The following is a 19,487-nucleotide window of genomic DNA, read 5'->3' as shown; positions in this document are numbered from 1 at the left end:
TTACAGGACTAAAAAACAGTTTACCCTATAAAAAAAATAAAAAAGTAAATGTTTAATTTGATATTTAAAAAAAAAAATGAGATGAATAGTGAATTTAAAATTCAAACCCCCAAACAAATACCCTTTAAGTGGGCAGATTTTAATGCTGATAAGAAAATAAAATCAAATTTTTTGTTAATTATGAATTTTTGTCTTTTTTATTGGATATATGGATTTACACTTGAGATATAAATATATATACTCAATCACACAATGTGTAATTATGATGAAAATAGTATGAGTTACGTACTGTCAGTCTCATGCTAATTAAATAATATTTTATATGTCTCTTAATAATTTATTTATTTTTTTATTTTAATTTGTATCATTATAAAGATTTTTTTTTTAATAATTGTACTGTCTACTAATATTTTAAATATTTTTTCAATTTACAATATATTACACAAATATTATTACATTTATATCATATAATATTAATAAAGTTAGTTTAATCTTTTTATTTTTATTTATACTATATTCCAATATAATACTAATATTTTAAAAAATTCGTGTAAAAAGCAAATGAATAGATAGATATGAAAGGAAGGGAATATCATTCATTTTAAAATTATGTGAGAAAATAATAGACTCGCTCGTCCAGCTACAAATGATCTTTTCTTTTCTTTTCTTTTTTTTTTCCGTACCATAACAAATGACCCATTTTTAGTAAAGGTATTCCTATTTAATAAATATAAATTAAGTAAATTAAATTTATAAGATCTTATATATAGATCCTGCTTAAAACTCATTTATTTCTATCTCTTTTTAATAAATAAATATTTTTTATCTATATTTAAAATTTCTCATTGTTTTTATAAAAGTAGTTTAAGTTGATTACAAATAAATAAATATATATATTATTTAGATTATATTATATAAAATTTTATTATTTACAAATAAATAAATATATATTATTTAGATTATATTATATAAAATTTTATTATTTACAAAATAATATTAATATTTATAGATATTTTATTGAGATATAATGCGAAAAAAATTAAAACACATATTCTAAATTTCTTTTAATGATATATTATATTAATTCACATTTTTAAAATTGCAACAATACTATTCATATAGAAAAATAATAAAATAATACTCCCTCCGTCCCATGTAATATGAGTGTATTACTGTAGACACGGGAATTTAGATAAAGTATAATTAGTAAGTAATTAAGAAGTATATTAGTAAAAATAATTATTATTTAGTAAAAATAAATATAGATTAAGATTAAAATAAGTAAATAGTTTAATTAAAATTAAAAAAATTATAAAATTTAAAATGCGACTAAAGTGCATAATTATATTTCCAAAAATAGAAATGACAAATTATGTGGGATGAACGAAAATAAAAAATATGGACAAATTATGTGGGACGGATGGAGTATTATAACTTATTAATTTACACTAACTAAATAATCGTATCCGAAACAAATGGTTCATCTATTCTAGGACAAAAGGAGTGTTATATATGTCTTCATAGAATCATGATTGTTATATAGTAAAGAATCAAAAAAAAAAAAAAAATCCACTATAACATCAATATAGCAATTTTGAAAATTTGAACTTGAAGAAATTTAAACATTTGAAAATTGAAAATGGAAAATGTGTTAAGAATGAAAGAAAGCCCAAGAGTTAAATAAACTATCATGCCTGACGGTCAAAGAAACGCACATTGATCATGGATTGTCCGAAATCCTAATTATCTCCAATTTGATCAAACTCCATCATTCATGATCATGGATTATTCGAAACCTTAATCTCAAAATCGCTCAAACTCCATCATTCTTGATCATGGATTGTTGTTCAAAATCCTAATCTCAAATTCGTTCGAACCTCATCTTTCTTGATAATGGATTGTTGTTCAAAATCCTAATCTCAAATTCGTTCAAACCACGTTATTCTTGATCATGAATTCTTGTTCAAAACTTTAATTTCAAAATCGTTCAAACTCCATCATTCTTGATCATGGATTGTTGTTCAAAACCCTAATTTCAAATTCATTCAAACCCCATCATTCTTGATCATGGATTGTTATTCAAAACTCTAATCTCAAAATCGTTCAAACCCCATCATTCTTGATCATGGATTGTTGTTCAAAACTCTAATCTCAAAACTGTTCAAACCTCATCATTCTTGATCATGGACTGTTGTTCAAAACCCTAATTTCAAATTCGTTCAAACCACATCATTCTTGATCATGGATTGTTGTTCAAAACTCTAATTTCAAAATCATGGATTGTTGTTCAAAACCTTAACCTCAAAATCGTTCAAACCCTATCATTCTTGATCATGGATTGTTATTCAAAACTCTAATTTTAATATCATTCAAACCCCATCATTCTTGATCATCAAATTTTCAAAAATCCTAATTTCGTGTTCGTTTGAACCCATTTTTATACCAATACGAATTGTAAATGCACTATCTAGTTTATTACCATGTATTGTTATTAATATTTAATTTTGATTCTTTTGATTTGGTTTAAAAAAAATATATTTAAATTTAATATTAAAATAATGAATAACAAAATATTTTGTAAAATAAAAATAAAAAATAAAAAATAAAATCTTGAAATTTGGGGTTTGATGGATAAAGAAACATATCCAAAATTCCTTTCCCTACTTGCAAATAAGAAGTCCAAAATATTTGTCCTTTCTCTCTCCCCCCTTTACCTTTGGCCTAAGAGTTCGATTTAACTACCAGCAATCGTAACCGTCCAAAAATGATCCAACGAACCAGATCATTTCTGAAAACACTAATAAAAAAAGGAAGAAGACAAATGACAGTTTGACAAAGGCTTCGAATTAAGAACATTCTCATCGATCTTCAACCCCCCTTTCCTCCAAGAAAATTAAAACAATTCTTATTTCCTTGATTTCTCTCCTCCATTTCGATTAATTCAACAAAAAGAAATTAAAGAAACATTAAACAGTGCCAAAGGCCTTCATTTGAGCTTCAAATGCCGCCAAAAACCAGAAGCAGCGGCCCCCCTTCGCCGCCGCCGCCGCCGCCGCCGACTGGCCCCACCGTAGAAACCCGAGGCGCCGCCGCCAAAAGAAAGTCCATCGCCGAAGACGCCGCCGAGATCCACGACATCTCTGACGATAGCCTAAAACATCTCCCTCCCAAGAAGAGGAAGAAAACCTCCGCCTCCAATTCCGAAGCGTCCACCTCCGGCACCGCCACGGCCTCCACTTCCTCCGCCGCCGTAGAATCCGCCCCCGCCGCCGCCGCACCAGCCGGCGACGCCCGATCGATTATAATCGAGCACGGTCAGGAGATCAGGACGTTCAAAGCCAAGGCCACTAGAATCGAGAATGGGCTGAAAATAGCAATCCCCGGAATAGCGGTTCAGCGGAACCCGGTCGGACCGGTGCAGAAGTCTTTCCGGATTCGGGAGGCCGTCGCCGGCGACGGCGATGCAGGAGACGACGGGCAGACCTTTTTGTCTCTGATGGCTATGGAGCCGCCGTTTCAGCCGCTCAAGGACCTCAACGTCGAGGAGGTCGTCGCCGATATTGTCGAAAAGTTACAATTGTAGGATAATCAAGAATGATGGGGTTGGAGGAATCTTAGTTAGGTTTTCAGCATTCTATGATCGAGAAATTGGGGTTCTAATGAATTTTAGATTAGGGTTTTGAAAATTCGATGGCGAAGTAAGATGGAGTTGGAACTGATTTTAGATTAGGGTTTTGAAAAATTGATGATCAAGAAAGATGGGGTTGAAACTGATTTTAGATTAGGGTTTTGAAAAATCGATGATCAAGAAAGATGGGGTTCGAACCAAATTGAGATTAGGGTTTTGAAAAATCAATAATCAAGAAAGATGGGGTTGGAATTGATTTTAGATTAGGGTTTTGAAAAATCGATGATCAAGAAAGATGGGGTTCGAACGAAATTAAGGTTGGGGTTTTGAAAAACCGATGATCAAAAAAAATGAGGTTCCAACGAATTCAAGATTAGGATTTTGAAAGATCGATAATCAAGAAGATGGGGTTAGAAGAATTCGATATTATGGAGTTTATTTTTATTGTCAACATGATAGGAATTCTTCAATTCTTTGATTGTCGATTTCTTTTTGTTCTTCGATTTCTTGAAGATCTTTCTCACTCTAGTTAGTTCCATTTTGCAATTTAGGATTAGTGATCTTTTTTCCTTTTTTTTTTTTTTTTTTTTTTTTGAATGCATATCTTTAAAACATTGGTTTGCATTCTTCATTTTGAATTTGTATGTGGAGATTGATTCGAATCTTTTAGATTCTATCCAACTCTTCCAAAAGAATTAAGTTTACCAAATACTTCAATTAGGCTAAAAGCTAATCAATAATCCAATTATCAAACATTCTCTAAAACAAGTTCTCGCTCAAAAATATTTCCCGCGACTTATTGGAACGAGCATGTTGAAATTGGGGTGGATTCTCCAATTTTCTTTAGAAAAGATGCAAAACTGTGTTTAAAAAAAAGATCGAAAGAAAGAGGGAAGAAAAATATGAAAGCAATAAAAATAATAAATGCAAAAAAGCAAGAAAGTAAAGAATCCAGGAAGAAGAAGATAAGAAATTAACGAAGCAGGAAAAAAAAAATACTTTCTCCGTACCATGTCCACTTTCTCCGTACCATGTCCACGTTGTCGTTTCTGTCCGTCTCACATACCATATCACTTTTCTTTTTCTGGAAAATGATTACACACTTTAATCTTATTTTAAATTTTTTAATTTTTTTTTTTTTTTAATTTTAATTAAACTAATTAGTTATCTTAATCTTAATTTATAATTATTTATATTATAGGATAATTATTTTCACTAATACATTCTTAATTATCTGCTAATTACACCCCTTTTAATACCGTGTCTACCCCTTTTAATACCGTGTCTACGGTGTAGTAGCGGACACGGTATGTGGAACGGATGGAGTAATAAATAAATAAAGAGAAAATAAAAATTGAATGATAAAATATGGTGCTGGATGAATTTTCTCCTAAGCCACATAAATCAAATTTAAATTAGTTATGATTCTATTTCATCAATAACTTATCATTATTCAAAAATAAATAATAAAAATAATTATTGATTATTCTCAATTTCCCTAGGTTAGGCAGATCAATTCATTTCATCTCAAATAACAGTTTGGGATAACACAAATTTTTTGCGTTTTTTAATTATTGTGCATGGTAGTTAATATTTTATATTGTATTATTATTGTCGCTCAAAAATTCCATCGACAGCTTATCGGAGTGCCGGTCAAAAACAGGTAATTCTCCGGATTCTTTTGAAAGAATCGTAAAAAATTAGGTGAATTCTCCGATTTCCTTCAAAAAGATTCGGGTGGATTCTCCGACTTTCTCCGAAAAATCTGAAACAGTATTCGCAAATAATAGATAAAAATGGGACAATGTTAAAGGAAGCAAAAAAAAAATAAAAAAAATAAAGAGAAAAGAAACAAACAAAACAGAAAAGAAAAAATTGCATTAAAAATTGGAAGGGAAAAATTGGTTTATGAGTCTCTTTTTTCGTGACTACATAATATATATATATATATGGTAATCTTACCAATTTTATCAATTTTATCTATATCTTATCATTATCCACAATTATTATATTATTTTTATTTGGACCTCGACTTGAATTTGGGCTTTGTTTGAATACATATTAAGGTAAATACATATTTATATTACAACAAATATCGTTTCAATTCAAATTTTTACTCCCTCTGTTCGGGATATTTTGTCTATTTTACTTAAGATACGAGAATTTAAAATGGGTATAATCAGTAAATAATTAAAAATATATTAATAAAAATAATTATCATATAATAAAAATAATTATAGATTAAGATTAAAATAATTTATTAATATAAATAAAATTAAAAAATAATTATAAATTAAATTTTTTAAAATAAGGGGGTGTATTCAATTGGGATTTTTTTGGATTTTAAAAAGTCTATGGATTTATGTGGATTTAGAAAATTTACAGAGTTTACGTTAAGTTTGATGGTTTTGAGTAATTGATTTAGATGGATTTCTACTGATTTGATTGAATTCTTTATGGATTTATATTGATTTTATAGGATTGTAAAATAATTTTTTTTTAATATATATTAATTATATAAATTTATATCAAACAACAAATTTTATAAATATAATAAATAATTATTAATAAGATAATATTTAATATTAATAAATAATATATACTTATTTACTTTTTATGTAAAAAAAATTATATTAAAATAAATAAATAAATAGTTTACGATTTTTGAAAAAAAAATATTAAAATAAATAAATAAATTAAACAAAAAAATATATATTTAAATATCTATTTCACAATGATAATATAGTATATTAGATAATTAAAAAGAAAAAATTACAGTAATACATTATTGTGATAATAATATTTTTTAAAATTATACTCCCTCCTCCCAATATATGTTTATCATTTTTGTCCGTTCTAAAACAATAGTCTTATTTTCATAAATAACCGTATCACTATAAAACTTCTCTTACTTTTTCATTGTTATTACACAATTGTCAATACTAATATAATATCAATATTCCTTAAATCCCGTGGCAAACAAACTCGGACTATAATTTTGGGACGAAGGGAGTATTCATAATATAAAAATATATATTTAAGAAAAAATTATAATAATTTGTCAATATATTTTAGTTTTAAATTATTATTTTTATTAAAAATTATAATAATAGTGATAAATATTATCATATTATTGATTACATATATAACAACAACAACAACAATAATAATAATAATAATAATAATAATAATTTTAAGAATCTGATGGTAATGAGAGATTTTTTTCTTTCACAAAAAACCATTAAAATTCATAAACTTTCAAAGTTATGGATTGTTGAATATCTCAAAATTTTAGAAGACTTTTAAAAGTCTATATTAAATACTGTCGTGATTTTAAAAGACTTTTAAAAGCCTGGTTGATTGAATACGCCCCCTAAGATTAAAGTGCATAATTCTTTTTCAAAAAAAAAAAGTGAATAAATAAATTAGACGGACGAAAATGAAAAAATAAACATGAGAAGTGGGACGGATGGAGTACTATTTTAAAACTTCAGACCAAAATCCGAACCTTACACAACCTTGAATTAAGCAAAGCCATACATCCATTTGGATTTACCTTAACAAAACATTTTTGTGGCAATGTTATTCACAAAATTTTGCCCTAAATTCGTTCATACAAAGACAACATCAAAGTCAATAAGGATTAAGTAATCACACTTAACACTCTCCCATGATTTCATTTCTTCATGTTCGATTTCTCCGAGGTTTCGGAAGCCAAAGCGAAAGAACACATCCATCGTTGTTGTCTTAAACTTTCGAGTTGTCCCTTGAAGCATTTCTTCTCGCGCAACAACCCACAAAGTAGACGATCGACTGCATCACATCACTCGGGTTTTAGGAGAAACAACATTGTTTCCAATTGTAATAATTGCGGTTTACATAGATACTTTTGGATTATCGGCAGTAATTATTTTTAAAATACTTACTCCGTCATTCAATTGCGTACTCATTTGACTAGGCACGAGTTTTAAAAAAAAACAAATAAAAATATGAACTTTTTAGTTTTTAGAATACAGAAAATGTAGAAAAAAATGGTATTTTCTTACTAAAAAATGAAACGGGAATAAATTTAAATGACAATCAAAAAAGAAAAGTAGCAATAAATTTGAATGACAGATGAAGTATATATATATTACATAAAAAGCTAATTTTATAGTTTCTTCTCTTCGAACTATATTTCATCTTTTGAAGAAAACAAATATATTCGTTCACTTCGCAATTTTTGAACATCTTCGTACTTAAATGGGTGAAAATAATGGCGTGTTTATTTGGAATTTAAATTTTGATTCGGGTTCTAAAGGTGAAAATTAATCATACGATGTGATATTTTTTAAAGTAAAAAATAAAAAATAAAATATTAAATAGTATAGAAATGAAAAGAAAATTACAAAGTTGACGTACCAAGACGATGAAGAGGATGACATTGAAGATAGCAACAACTCGCCATTCGGTTTTCATGTACTGCGCAACTCCGGCCCTTTAGTAGGCCGGTCAAAAAAAGACAAGTTTCCACCGGTAAGAATTCTCGATGTACAAAAAAAGGTGGTTTATATGAAGGTGAGCGGCGCAAAGCTTACTTGCAAGAATCGCAATTGTAGCATTTAATAGACTTCGAATTTTTGTAGAGCCGGCAATCCTTGTTCGAACTCATCGGATGGAAGCTCAAGTCGTAGTGCGATGCATTCACCGCCGGATAGCCACACCTAATTAAAATGTCCAAACGCGCAATAATCAAACGAGCCTCACAATCATTGTAAGAACACAAGTTCAGGAAAGAACAAGGATACATGTCTTAAATCATCCAAATTATTATTTAGTTTCACTAACACGAAACACAAAAAATGCAATGAAAACACCAAAATTATACTCCCTCCGTCCCAATTCGGGCCAGGCCGGACCGGTTTTTAGAAGTAAAAAATTGAACCCACAACCAAACATATACAAATTAAGAACTTTACCATCAAGCTATGTTTTAATTTTTATCTTTATTTCAAAAATTAATATATATAAATTTATTAAAATTTAAATATTAATTTTAAAAACCAGGCCAGGCCAGGCACGGTCCGACCTTCATGAGCCATGTATGGCCTGGTTCATTAGCATGCCGGGCCAGGCACAACCCAAAAATTTTCAGGCCCATTTTTTAAAGCCCAAACATGGTTCTCGGACCGGGCTTTCGGAACATACTTATTTTTGCTACCCCTCGTATCATTTTAAGTTTCAAAACTTTAAAGATTATAAGATTACTCGAGAAAAACCAAAAATGGATATAATTTCTTATCGGACTAAAGAGCAATTTCATGTTGCGAAAAGGATTAAAATGATAGAGAAAGAATAAGGCACCTACTCGGATGGAGGTCGACAGCAACCCGCTTCAATTGGGCTTAACTTAGCCAATTTGAATTGCTTGAGGGTCTGTACAAAAACTATCAAAACATAACCAAGATTTGACAACAGTGAAGAGACTAATCGAAACTCAAAATAATTCGAATACAAACCTTGTAATTTTTGGACAGGTTATTGCAGTCCTCCGACTTAACAAGACAACTCTTCAGGTGGTTCCAGTTATGGGAATTATTTAGCTGAAACATACCCCCAAAAAAATATACAAAAAGAACTATTTTACATCGAAAATAAATAAATAAATCAATATTTCGTGCTAATGTTCAATGGTACCACAGACAAATCCTTACTTGTTTCAGAAACCAGGAACTGTAGTCATTGAGTTCATACTCTTTATACCTAAACTCGGGACATGGAAAGATAAAAACATCATAGGAATAACAAAAAGGTCGTCTTTGTACTCAATTTGTCCACTAACAATAGACACATTTTACCATTTAGGACATAAACAAAAACATGGACACATTTCCTACTTTTGTAAACGTCGACCCCATAATATTAATAAAATATCCCATCTTTTTACATGAAGTACCAAAATACCCCTTTCAACGTACATTCCTTATTAGGTGATAGTCGGTACAATTTAAGGGTATTTTAGTATTTATAGACTTGCACGCGATTTGACTCGGTAAATATATCTATACTTAATGGACAGACGGAGTAGCATTTATTACACATGAAAGTGCATAGGACAAGTAATTTTAAACACGCGCAAAGTGAAGCAATCGTCAGATTGTCTTACCTCAAACCAGCTATGTCATGTCCCGAGCCATTGTTCGTTACTATGAACCTACAAAACAGAGGAAATTGTTATTTATTTCATATATAAAATCCTTAATCTTTTCGATAAAAAAAAAAAAAAAACAGAGGAAATTGTTGAAGAACAATCCACTTTAGCTCGATGTCAACTTCCAAGCTCACATCTATGTAATAGATTTTACATTTTTTAGAAAGTAATACTATTATGGAGTATTTTAAGACAAATTAAAATTAACCTCCTTATCATTTATGTTCTTTTTAAATGTAATTAGAAATCGGTATTGTTTTAGTCCTTTATTACCAAACATTCTAATTTTTTTAGGTGTCCGTCGTATAAGCTAATGTCTTAAATGGCTAGCCGACGTGGACTTTGTTCAAGCCTACATTGCAAGCCCATCAATTCTAGTAGTACAAGAATAGGATATAAAAATAATAGAATTGAATCGGGACTAATTTCTAATAAATTTCAAATAAATTACATAAATGACGAATTCCAATTTACAATATTAAAATTATAATATTTCTCAATATTTTTATTAACGGTGTGTTTATTTTGGAGTTTGGATTTTGAGTTGGAATTTAAGTAAAAATTTTGAATTTGAATAGTTGTATGATGTGATATAAATAGGCGTTTGATTTGATATTTTTGGAAAAAAAAAAAAATTGATGAATAGTATACTTGGGGGAAAATCCCCAAACAAACACACCCTAAGATATTTTAAGGGTGGGTTCTTTTATTCAATTTTATCAAATTTCTACTATTCATCGAAAAAAATTCCCCCCCAAAAAATCAAATGAAACACCGAATTTTTCTTTTCTATATTATACTAAAAATCAATTTTACATTCAAAACATCATCGCATGTTATATTACATCATACAACTATTCCAATTCAAAATATTTACTATTCAGACAGAAATTCAAACCACCAAACAAACACACCCTAAATATATCTCATGAGTATTCTCAATGCCTAATTGCAACTATTATAACTCTAAAAGTAACTATTCGTTCTTCAACTCATCATAACCGTCAGATAAATATAAAAGATCGTAGCCGTCAATAAGATGAGCAATACTTACGCCAACACCGTGAAGACCAAAATGGCTATGAGTATAACGCAAAGAAAGACAAGATACTGTAAGTAGACGGCTAAGGAGCAACAACCCACAAATAATTTGATAAAAAAACCCAAACTAATTAAATAATAAAAAAAAAAAAAAACTCATTAACAAACCGTAAGTCGAAAGGATACTATCCACAACAAGATTGTGTTGTTCTTCCATGCACCTAAAAAACCGATTATTGATCTAAAAAAAAAGAGATATAAACCATTGTTATGTTCTTTTCCGACACAAAAGATTATGACAATGTTGTGAGTTCTTACACCAGAAAGATGACAGCGCCAAGACATATGACCGGTAGTGTAAGAGACTTCCTACAGTTGTCGTGATGAGTGCTCATCCACACCCCGAAACCCACCACTCCCATTGCCAATAACTACACATCAAATTTGAAACCACGACTAAAATTATTCAAAACAAACTATAAAATCCGAGCACAAAAACAATTAGGGTAAATTATATACGAATAAATGCCTAAAATATGTCGTAAATTTTATTGCATAATTCACTATTTTATTGGCCAAAACAAAATAGTGCATAAATAGGTTTGTTCGTGTAGCAATTTTTTGGAATTGCGATTCCCAAAAATGATATTTCCAAAAATCAATTCATCAAAAACATTGTGTGGACGGAGCCGGAAATTGATTTGAAATAGAGTGTTGATTTGAGTTTAATCAAATGTGTTTGTTTTGTGAAATGGTTTTAATAACTTTTTTTTATGTGAGGTATAAAAAATTATGTACGTAATATAAAAATAATAAATGTGTGTAATATATTGATTTTTTTTTAAATGTGTTTTTTTTAAAAAAGAAAAAAAAGGACACACTACTATGTTTGCATTTAATAATATATATATATATATCACCTCAAATATATATTTACTTTCACATAACATTACATCAAACCCTACTTTTTACTATTCAAAAAAAGTTCTATGATCCCAAAGGATGTTTATGTTTAAAGTTATTTTTTAGATTTTCTATTCTTTATTTTTTAAAAAAAAAAAGGAAAAAAAAATCTATAAATATCAAATCTATTTATCAATTTTATATTCAAAATATCGTCATGTTCATAATCAATCCAATTCAAAATTTTAAATTTCAAAACCCAAACTTCCAAAAAAACACGAACAAACTAACCCTAAAATACCTCAAAATACACTTCCATAATGCAGTAAGAACCCTAACATTTTCCTTAAAACAAAAACGAAAGTATCGAACTACACATTCGTTGCATTCCGACCACAAAATTCAGAAATTATCAAAACAATAATCAATAAAATCAAAAACAGGAGGAAAATGCAAATGCAACTCAAACAAACATTTGTATGAACTCTTAACAACAAATGAAATCAAAAAATCAAGCGAAAAGAACAGCGTACGTACTGATGTAAGAAAATTGATCCATCGGATAACAAAAGTGCTTGTCCCTCCCCCCGAACTCATCCCCTTTCTTTCCTTCAATTAATTTCCTCAACAACTCCGAAGAAACAGAGGCAACGCACTCTACGTGTTCGATTAAATGCCCCAAAGAGAAGAGAACGAATCGCTTCAGACACAGCAGGATTTTATCCTTTTATTAAATTCGTCGAAGCGAGAGAAGATAGCCCGGGCCAATTTCATTTGTAGTGGTATTTCAGAAGGTCCAGGACCTCAACTCCAGTCCAGAAGGAACTGTTTAAATAAGTTGAAGCGTCGATTCGCGGGGTTCTGGAAGTCCGGGGACCTCAGAAGAAAATCCTCCTAGGGCTAGTTCTGGAAAAGGTGAAAATGGAAGCACATGCCTTCGGCAGAAAATTGAAGAAAAAGGTAAGGTTGGGGCCCACTTTATTTAAATTTATACGTAAGTTTTAATTTATTTTTTAATTTTTTTAATAATAATTATATATATTAATTTTATTTTAAATTTTAAATTTTTTAATTTTTTAATTTTAATTAAATTATTTAATTATTATAATTTTAATTTATGATTATTTTTATTATATAATAATTATTTTTATTCATTTTTTATTATTTACTAATTATTTGTTTTTTATTATTTACTAATTATATTTTATTTAAATTATTGTATGCACGCGTATTATTAGATAGGAAGGAGAAAATAATAAATTGTAGCTGCGGTAATTTATTGGATTTGGTCAAGAAAGTCAAAATCAATTTTGACCACTTTTGTAGCATTTGGACAAAGGTAGTCTATCGCTAAGAGCGTGTTTGCCAATTAGCTTATAGCTGTTAATTGATTTAATCAGCTAGTTTGACTAGCTGATTCGATTAGTTGTTTGTATCAAAATGTTTGGTAAAATAACTGTTTGATATTAGCTGTTTATACGTAAAATGACAATTGATGACAATTCTATTTTATTTTTGTTTTTAATATATTCAATTATGTTTTTTTGAGTTTAGAATGTTTAAAAAAATTTATTATTAGTTATTAAAAATTATAAAAGTGTTATAAAAGTATTTATTTTTATTATAGTTATATTTAAAGAATAATATATTTTTATTGAAATATATAAACAATTTGTTCTATTGAAAATGATGTAAAATATAAAATAATAAATTTTTTATGTATATATTTATTATTTTAATTATCGATTAGTTACTATATCTATAATTTTCAATAAATTTAATTTATTTAATTTATTTTTAATATAAATTTATATATTGTAATTTTAATATAAAAATAAATTATTAATCTTTATATTTTCTATTTTATTTTGATTTTAATAAATTTATATATTTTATAATTAAAATAATTTTTATATAAAAATTAATTATATTAAATTTATAAAAGTAAAACTATAATATAATAAAATATTCTAATATAATTAATAAATAAGCAAAATATATTTATTTGTGGAAAATACATAATAAATTTTTAATGGCATATAAGGAATAAAAAAAAATTACAGAAAAAGTTATTTAAAAACGTTGCGTAAATTAGCTTATCAGAAATTAGCTTTTTGGGTCCAAAAAGCTATTCCAAAAAACTAATTTACCAAACACCTAAATTAGCTTTTTGAACGGTCAACCAGCTAAAAGCTATTCAATAAGCTAAAAACTCTTCAAAAAGCTATTTGGCAAACAACCTCTTAACGTAGATAATTTTTAATTTGTTTACGTTTATTTTAAAATTATTTTTAAAAAAGTATTGTATTATCCTCTATATTTTTTTATTTAAAATTTAGAGTATATATTTTTTTAAAGTTGTTTTTGTTGTACATGTAAAATTTATTTAATAAATATAAAATTCATTAATTAAATTTATACTTCCTCTGTCACATTATTTTGTTTTTTCATTTTCGTGAGTTTCAAAATAATTGTTTTGTTTTTTTATTTAGTAATTGTAGTCTCTACTTTATAGCAAAATTATTTTTATTTTTTCAAATTATCCATAATTATTACTCTAACCTACTTTTAAAAATTCTTCAAAAAAACAAGGGCATTTTAATATTTTACATTATATTTTATACTCATTTTCAATTAAATACTATTATTCCTTAATTTTCATGCCAACACCCAATAAAATATCTCTTTTGGGACGGAGAAAGTATATTATTTGTACGATTTATTTCAAATAAATCTATTTGTATTTTTTCAACAAACATATATTTTATAAAACTTTAGATTGATTGAGTTCAAACAAAAATCTTAATTTGACTTTTAATGAACAAGTATAGTGCAGGTTGTTTTTATTTAAGTCAATTTATTCATAAGGGTGTATTTTTTAGAATTTTATTTTATTTTTTATTTCAATAGTAGTTTGGACAAGTATTTTGTTAAATAAACTTTCTTCCGTTTGAGTCAAAGCTATTTATTTTGTATTTTTATTTGTTCAAGTAAAATGTATCGGTTTTTTTTAGTAAAAGTATTTTTCAACTAAATATCAAAATATTTTTCGTTTTGTCATTATTCTTTTAATACTATTAATGCCAAGAGTTAAAAAAAAAAAAAAATTACATTTATATTTTTATAAAATACTAATATATTTAAATATACGTGCAAAAATCAGATGAATATTTTTAACTTAAACGGCAGCAGCTACAGTGCTGAATATAAATATATTTAGCAAATAGCACAAGTAATGTTAGTGACAGCACATTATTTATATTAATATAATACAAATACAGCAAATGAACTAACATCACACATAGAGTTAACAAACAGCATTTATATTAATACTCCCTCCGTCCCTTAATAATTTATCCATTTTTCCATTTTGGCCCGTTCCATAACGAAGTACTCATTTACTTTTTTAGTAATTGTACCATTTACCTAACATTACAAATATCCTTCCAATTTACAATATATTACACAATGTCATTACATTTATATCATACAATACCAATAGGGGTAATTTAGTCTTTTTACCTTTATTTTTACTTTATCTTAATATAATACTAATATTTCTAAAACTCCGTGCAAAAAGCAAATAGATATATAGATATGGGACGGATGGAGTATAATACAAACACAGCACATGAATTAACAACATATAGAGAACTAACAAACATCACATGGTAATGTTAGTGACAACATAACATTTATATTCATATAATAAAAACACAACATATGAACTAATAACAGATGATATAGTCTCACATAATACGTGCAACAGTTCATTTCAACACATGACATACATTTATACAACACGTATAATTATAAACAAATAGCACATATTGTTTTTAATAAAAAAAAAAAAAAAAAAAAAAAAAACTTGTACTATTTTTGTATTTTATGAGTGCTGATTTAGAAAATCAGTAGATTTGAAAAATCAGCACCCTAACATTCCCCGACTTGGACATATGGAGTATATTCTTATAAACATTTGTGATGGTTATAATAGAATCAATCTTAAAATAAGAAAGGGTAAATTATATAATACCCCCTTGTGTTTTAGTAAAAATACAAAAAATACTCTATGTTTTATTTATTGCGTGAAACCCCTTGTATTAATGTAAATTTTGCACGAAACACCCTCTTGTCCAAAACTGATATTTGGTTCTAAATAAAGACCTAAATTACACAAGTTTTATACAAATAAAAAAGGCAAAATATCTTAAATAATTTTTTAATAAAATAAATAAATAAATAATTGATTAATCATTCATTTTATAATTTTTGGAGACAAATTGTTATCTGATTTTAATAAAAACTATAAAAATAATGATCGATAAATTATTTATTTTATTCAAAAAAATTATTTAAGATATTTTACGTTTTTTTATTTATATAAAACTTGCATAATTTAGATCTTATTTAGAATCAAAGTTTCGAATAAGGATGATATTTCGTGCAAACTTTACATTAATACAATAAAATTTCACATGATAAATAAAATATAGAGTATTTTATGCATTCTTACTGAAATACAAGAGGGTGTTATATAATTTACCCAATAAAAAATTATAACATTAAAATATCAGTCATATGTGTTAGCATCACACCGTCAATTTTTATATAGTTAACTATATAACAATTTCCAATATGATGTACTGGCATGGATTTAATTTGTTAGATCAATATACAAATATTTTTTAAATAAAATGCAAATTTTACATTAATCTAAGTGGCGGAGTAAAAATAAATAAAAAAATAAAAATAATAATAATAATAATAAGCCGATTTTTTTTAATATATATAAATATTTTACAAGTATATAATAAAAAATTATAAAATATATAAATTTTTAATTTATCTTTCTCATTTAATACTATTTAGATAAGAAAAAAAATCATCGACTTAAAAATAATTATATTTTAAATAATTAAATTTAATATTTATCATAATAGGTTTTTTATTAAAAAAATAAAGTTAATAGTAGTGATCAATTATCTAAATTCTAAACAAATTAAACATATATATTACATAATATTTTAAAAAATTAAATCGTTAGAATTGGGTCCCACTTGTATGTTAGCCTACGAAAATAACACAAAAAATTGTAACTAAATAAGTCAATGTATATATAGTTTAGAGCATCAGTTATACTCACCTCCTTCGTTTCTTTTGTGATTGTCTTTCCAGTTTTTACTATAACAATACTCATTACCTTTAATAAGAATACCGTTAATCTAAATTTATTACATTTTCTCAAGAACCGATTACCTTCAACAGAAATAATAAAAATTAATTAAGTATTATCCTTTTTTCAAAAAAAAATCTTAAAATTTCAAATTTTAAATTCAATAAAATTTATTTATAAATATATTAAAACTCATTAGCGTTTTATCTATCATATTTTATTTTATTTTATTTTATTTTATTTTATTTTAGTTTTTCTTATTCAAATTTTAAAACAGTAAATTATATGTTTCAAATTATTAAATTCACATAGATTAATATTTAAAAATTAAAATATAATATTATATAAAAATATTATGACAATAAAAATATAGGACTATGTATAAATTTTATTATATTACTACATAATAAAAATATGTACAAATAAATAAATTATTGTAGATATTATAAAATAGTAAATGTAATGATTTTACGGTAATTAACTACAACGGGTGATAAATAAAGTAATTTGAATATTGAAATAAATATGACGTGGACGAGAGAGATAAAAAAAAAATAGTTTAGAGGTAACGATTATAACTGATGCTCTTAGAAATAATGCATTTAAACAATTAAATTAATATTCCCTCCGTCCCGATACAATAGTCATGTTTACCATTTTTGTCCGTTTCAAAACAATAGTCTTATTTCCATAAATAATCATATCACCATAAAACTACACATATTTTTTATTTTTATTACACAATTGTCACTACTTTTTACACTAATACACTCACAATGGCAAAAAAGTCTTTTATCAATATTTTTTATCCACTACCAATATAATATTAATATTTTTTAAATTTTATGTCCAACTCAATTAAGACTATATTTATGGGACGGAAGGAGTATATTCTTTCTAAAATAAATAATTAGGCAGAGTTGTTGTTATCATTTGGTTACTTTCAAATTTAACACTTGAACCAATTAGACAAAAAAAATATTTGTGAATTGTGACTGAAATTATTGGGCACCAATAATCACCAAATTATAATGATCAAAGTTGAAGAATTAAAAATTAAATAAATTTAAAACATTCATCAAAATTAAGTAACTTGATTTGCAAAATTAAGGAGGACAATTGTGGTTTAATGTCTCTTGTCAAATTAAGAGGTGACATTTAACCACATATGATTTGCTTGCTTAACATTTTTTTTTTTTTTTTAAGTGAAATTATTTGAGTTGTTATTATAATTTTAATGAAAAAATAGTGTTGGATATTGTATATATAGTGTTGAAAAAAATATACTCCCTTCGTCCCATAATTATAGTCTTGGTTGTGTTGGACACGAGATTTAAGGAATATTCACATTATATTGATAGTGGGTAAAAACTATAGGTAAAAGACTTTTTTGCCCTTATGAATGTATTAGTGTAAAAAGTAGTGGCAATTGTGTAATAATACTGAAAAAGTAATGACATTTTTATAGTGATATAGTTATTTATGGAAATAAAACTATTGTTTTGGGACGGACATAAATAGTAAATAGGACTATTGTATTGGGACGGAGGGAGTATATTTTTAATTATAAATGATAAAGAATGCATACCATATAAAAATCCGTGTAAAAAATAAATAAGCTTATTTTTCGAGAACAGAAAAAAAATTTAGAAGAAAAATAATAATTAGTGTCATTTACTTGCCATAAAAATATTTTTGGTCTCATTTTGAGTGTATTTGGTTGTAGATTTTGATTTTGATTTTGAAGAGTAGAGTTTTGAATCGAAATAGTTATTTGATATGGTATACACTAATGTATAAATAGATATTGATGTAATATTTTAAATATAAAATTAAAATTTAATATAATATAATATAAAAAATAAAATAAATATTTAATTCGATAGTTTTTAGAAAATTATGTTTTGGAAATCGTAAAAAACTCCAAAACCCTCCGAATTGGATTTATTTGGTTGTGGTTTAAAATTAACTTAAAATAAAATTTTATTTTTTTATTTTTTATTTTGAAATAATTTGATATAATATTTTTTGTTAATAATTATTTACATTTCTACGTTGACAAATTTATTCTCACGCCACCGAATCATTATTTACAAAACAATATATATATATATATTAATATATATTTTATCTCGTAAAATATTACATACTTTGTCCCTCCAAGTATATATTTATCTTTTTAGCGGACTCAGTAATAATAATAGGGTTTTAGTTACCAGCAGTTTGTGTTATGATTTTAATTTTTTTTTTATTTAAAATTATAAAAGAACTATATTTTTTTTAAAAAAATAAAGTGAAAATATTTTGATATTTATATATAATTATTTTTATTATAATTAAAAATAAATACTTGAAACAAATTAAAATAATAAAAAATACTCCCTCCATTTCATAACTAGGTATTCATTCATTTGTTTTTTACGTAGTTTTAAAAATATTAGTATTATATTGAGATATAATAGGAATAAAGTAGAAATGACTAAAATAACCTTATTAGTATTGTGTGATATAAAGATATTGATATTTGTGTAATATATTGTAAATTGTAA

The 19,487-nt window shown here is 26.3% G+C and overlaps 2 protein-coding genes across 2 annotated transcripts; one reads left to right on the top strand and one right to left on the bottom strand.

Moving 5' to 3' along the window:
* Positions 1-3,001: 3,001 nt before the first annotated feature.
* Positions 3,002-3,583, top strand: LOC127250439 (uncharacterized). The gene has a single exon (XM_051273723.1). The coding sequence runs from the start codon at positions 3,002-3,004 to the stop codon at positions 3,581-3,583; it is 582 nt and encodes a 193-aa protein (XP_051129680.1).
* A 3,499-nt stretch (positions 3,584-7,082) lies between these two features.
* Positions 7,083-12,497, bottom strand: LOC127250128 (tetraspanin-10). Its single transcript, XM_051273287.1, has 11 exons — positions 12,300-12,497; positions 11,178-11,290; positions 11,046-11,100; positions 10,873-10,928; positions 9,774-9,821; positions 9,322-9,370; positions 9,127-9,210; positions 8,976-9,043; positions 8,206-8,331; positions 8,030-8,105; positions 7,083-7,441 (listed from the first exon to the last, which is right to left on the bottom strand). Exons 1-11 carry the CDS (start codon positions 12,357-12,359, stop codon positions 7,376-7,378), a joined length of 801 nt encoding a protein of 266 aa, XP_051129244.1. The 5' UTR covers positions 12,360-12,497; the 3' UTR covers positions 7,083-7,375.
* Between the last annotated feature and the right edge of the window lie 6,990 nt (positions 12,498-19,487).

The sequence above is a fragment of the Andrographis paniculata genome, unplaced genomic scaffold, assembly GCF_009805555.1.
Source record: "Andrographis paniculata isolate CXL003 unplaced genomic scaffold, ASM980555v1 Contig37END, whole genome shotgun sequence".
Lineage (NCBI taxonomy): Eukaryota > Viridiplantae > Streptophyta > Magnoliopsida > Lamiales > Acanthaceae > Andrographis > Andrographis paniculata.
The sequence above is the reverse complement of the archived record's forward strand: the minus strand, read 5'-3'. Positions and strand labels throughout refer to the sequence as shown.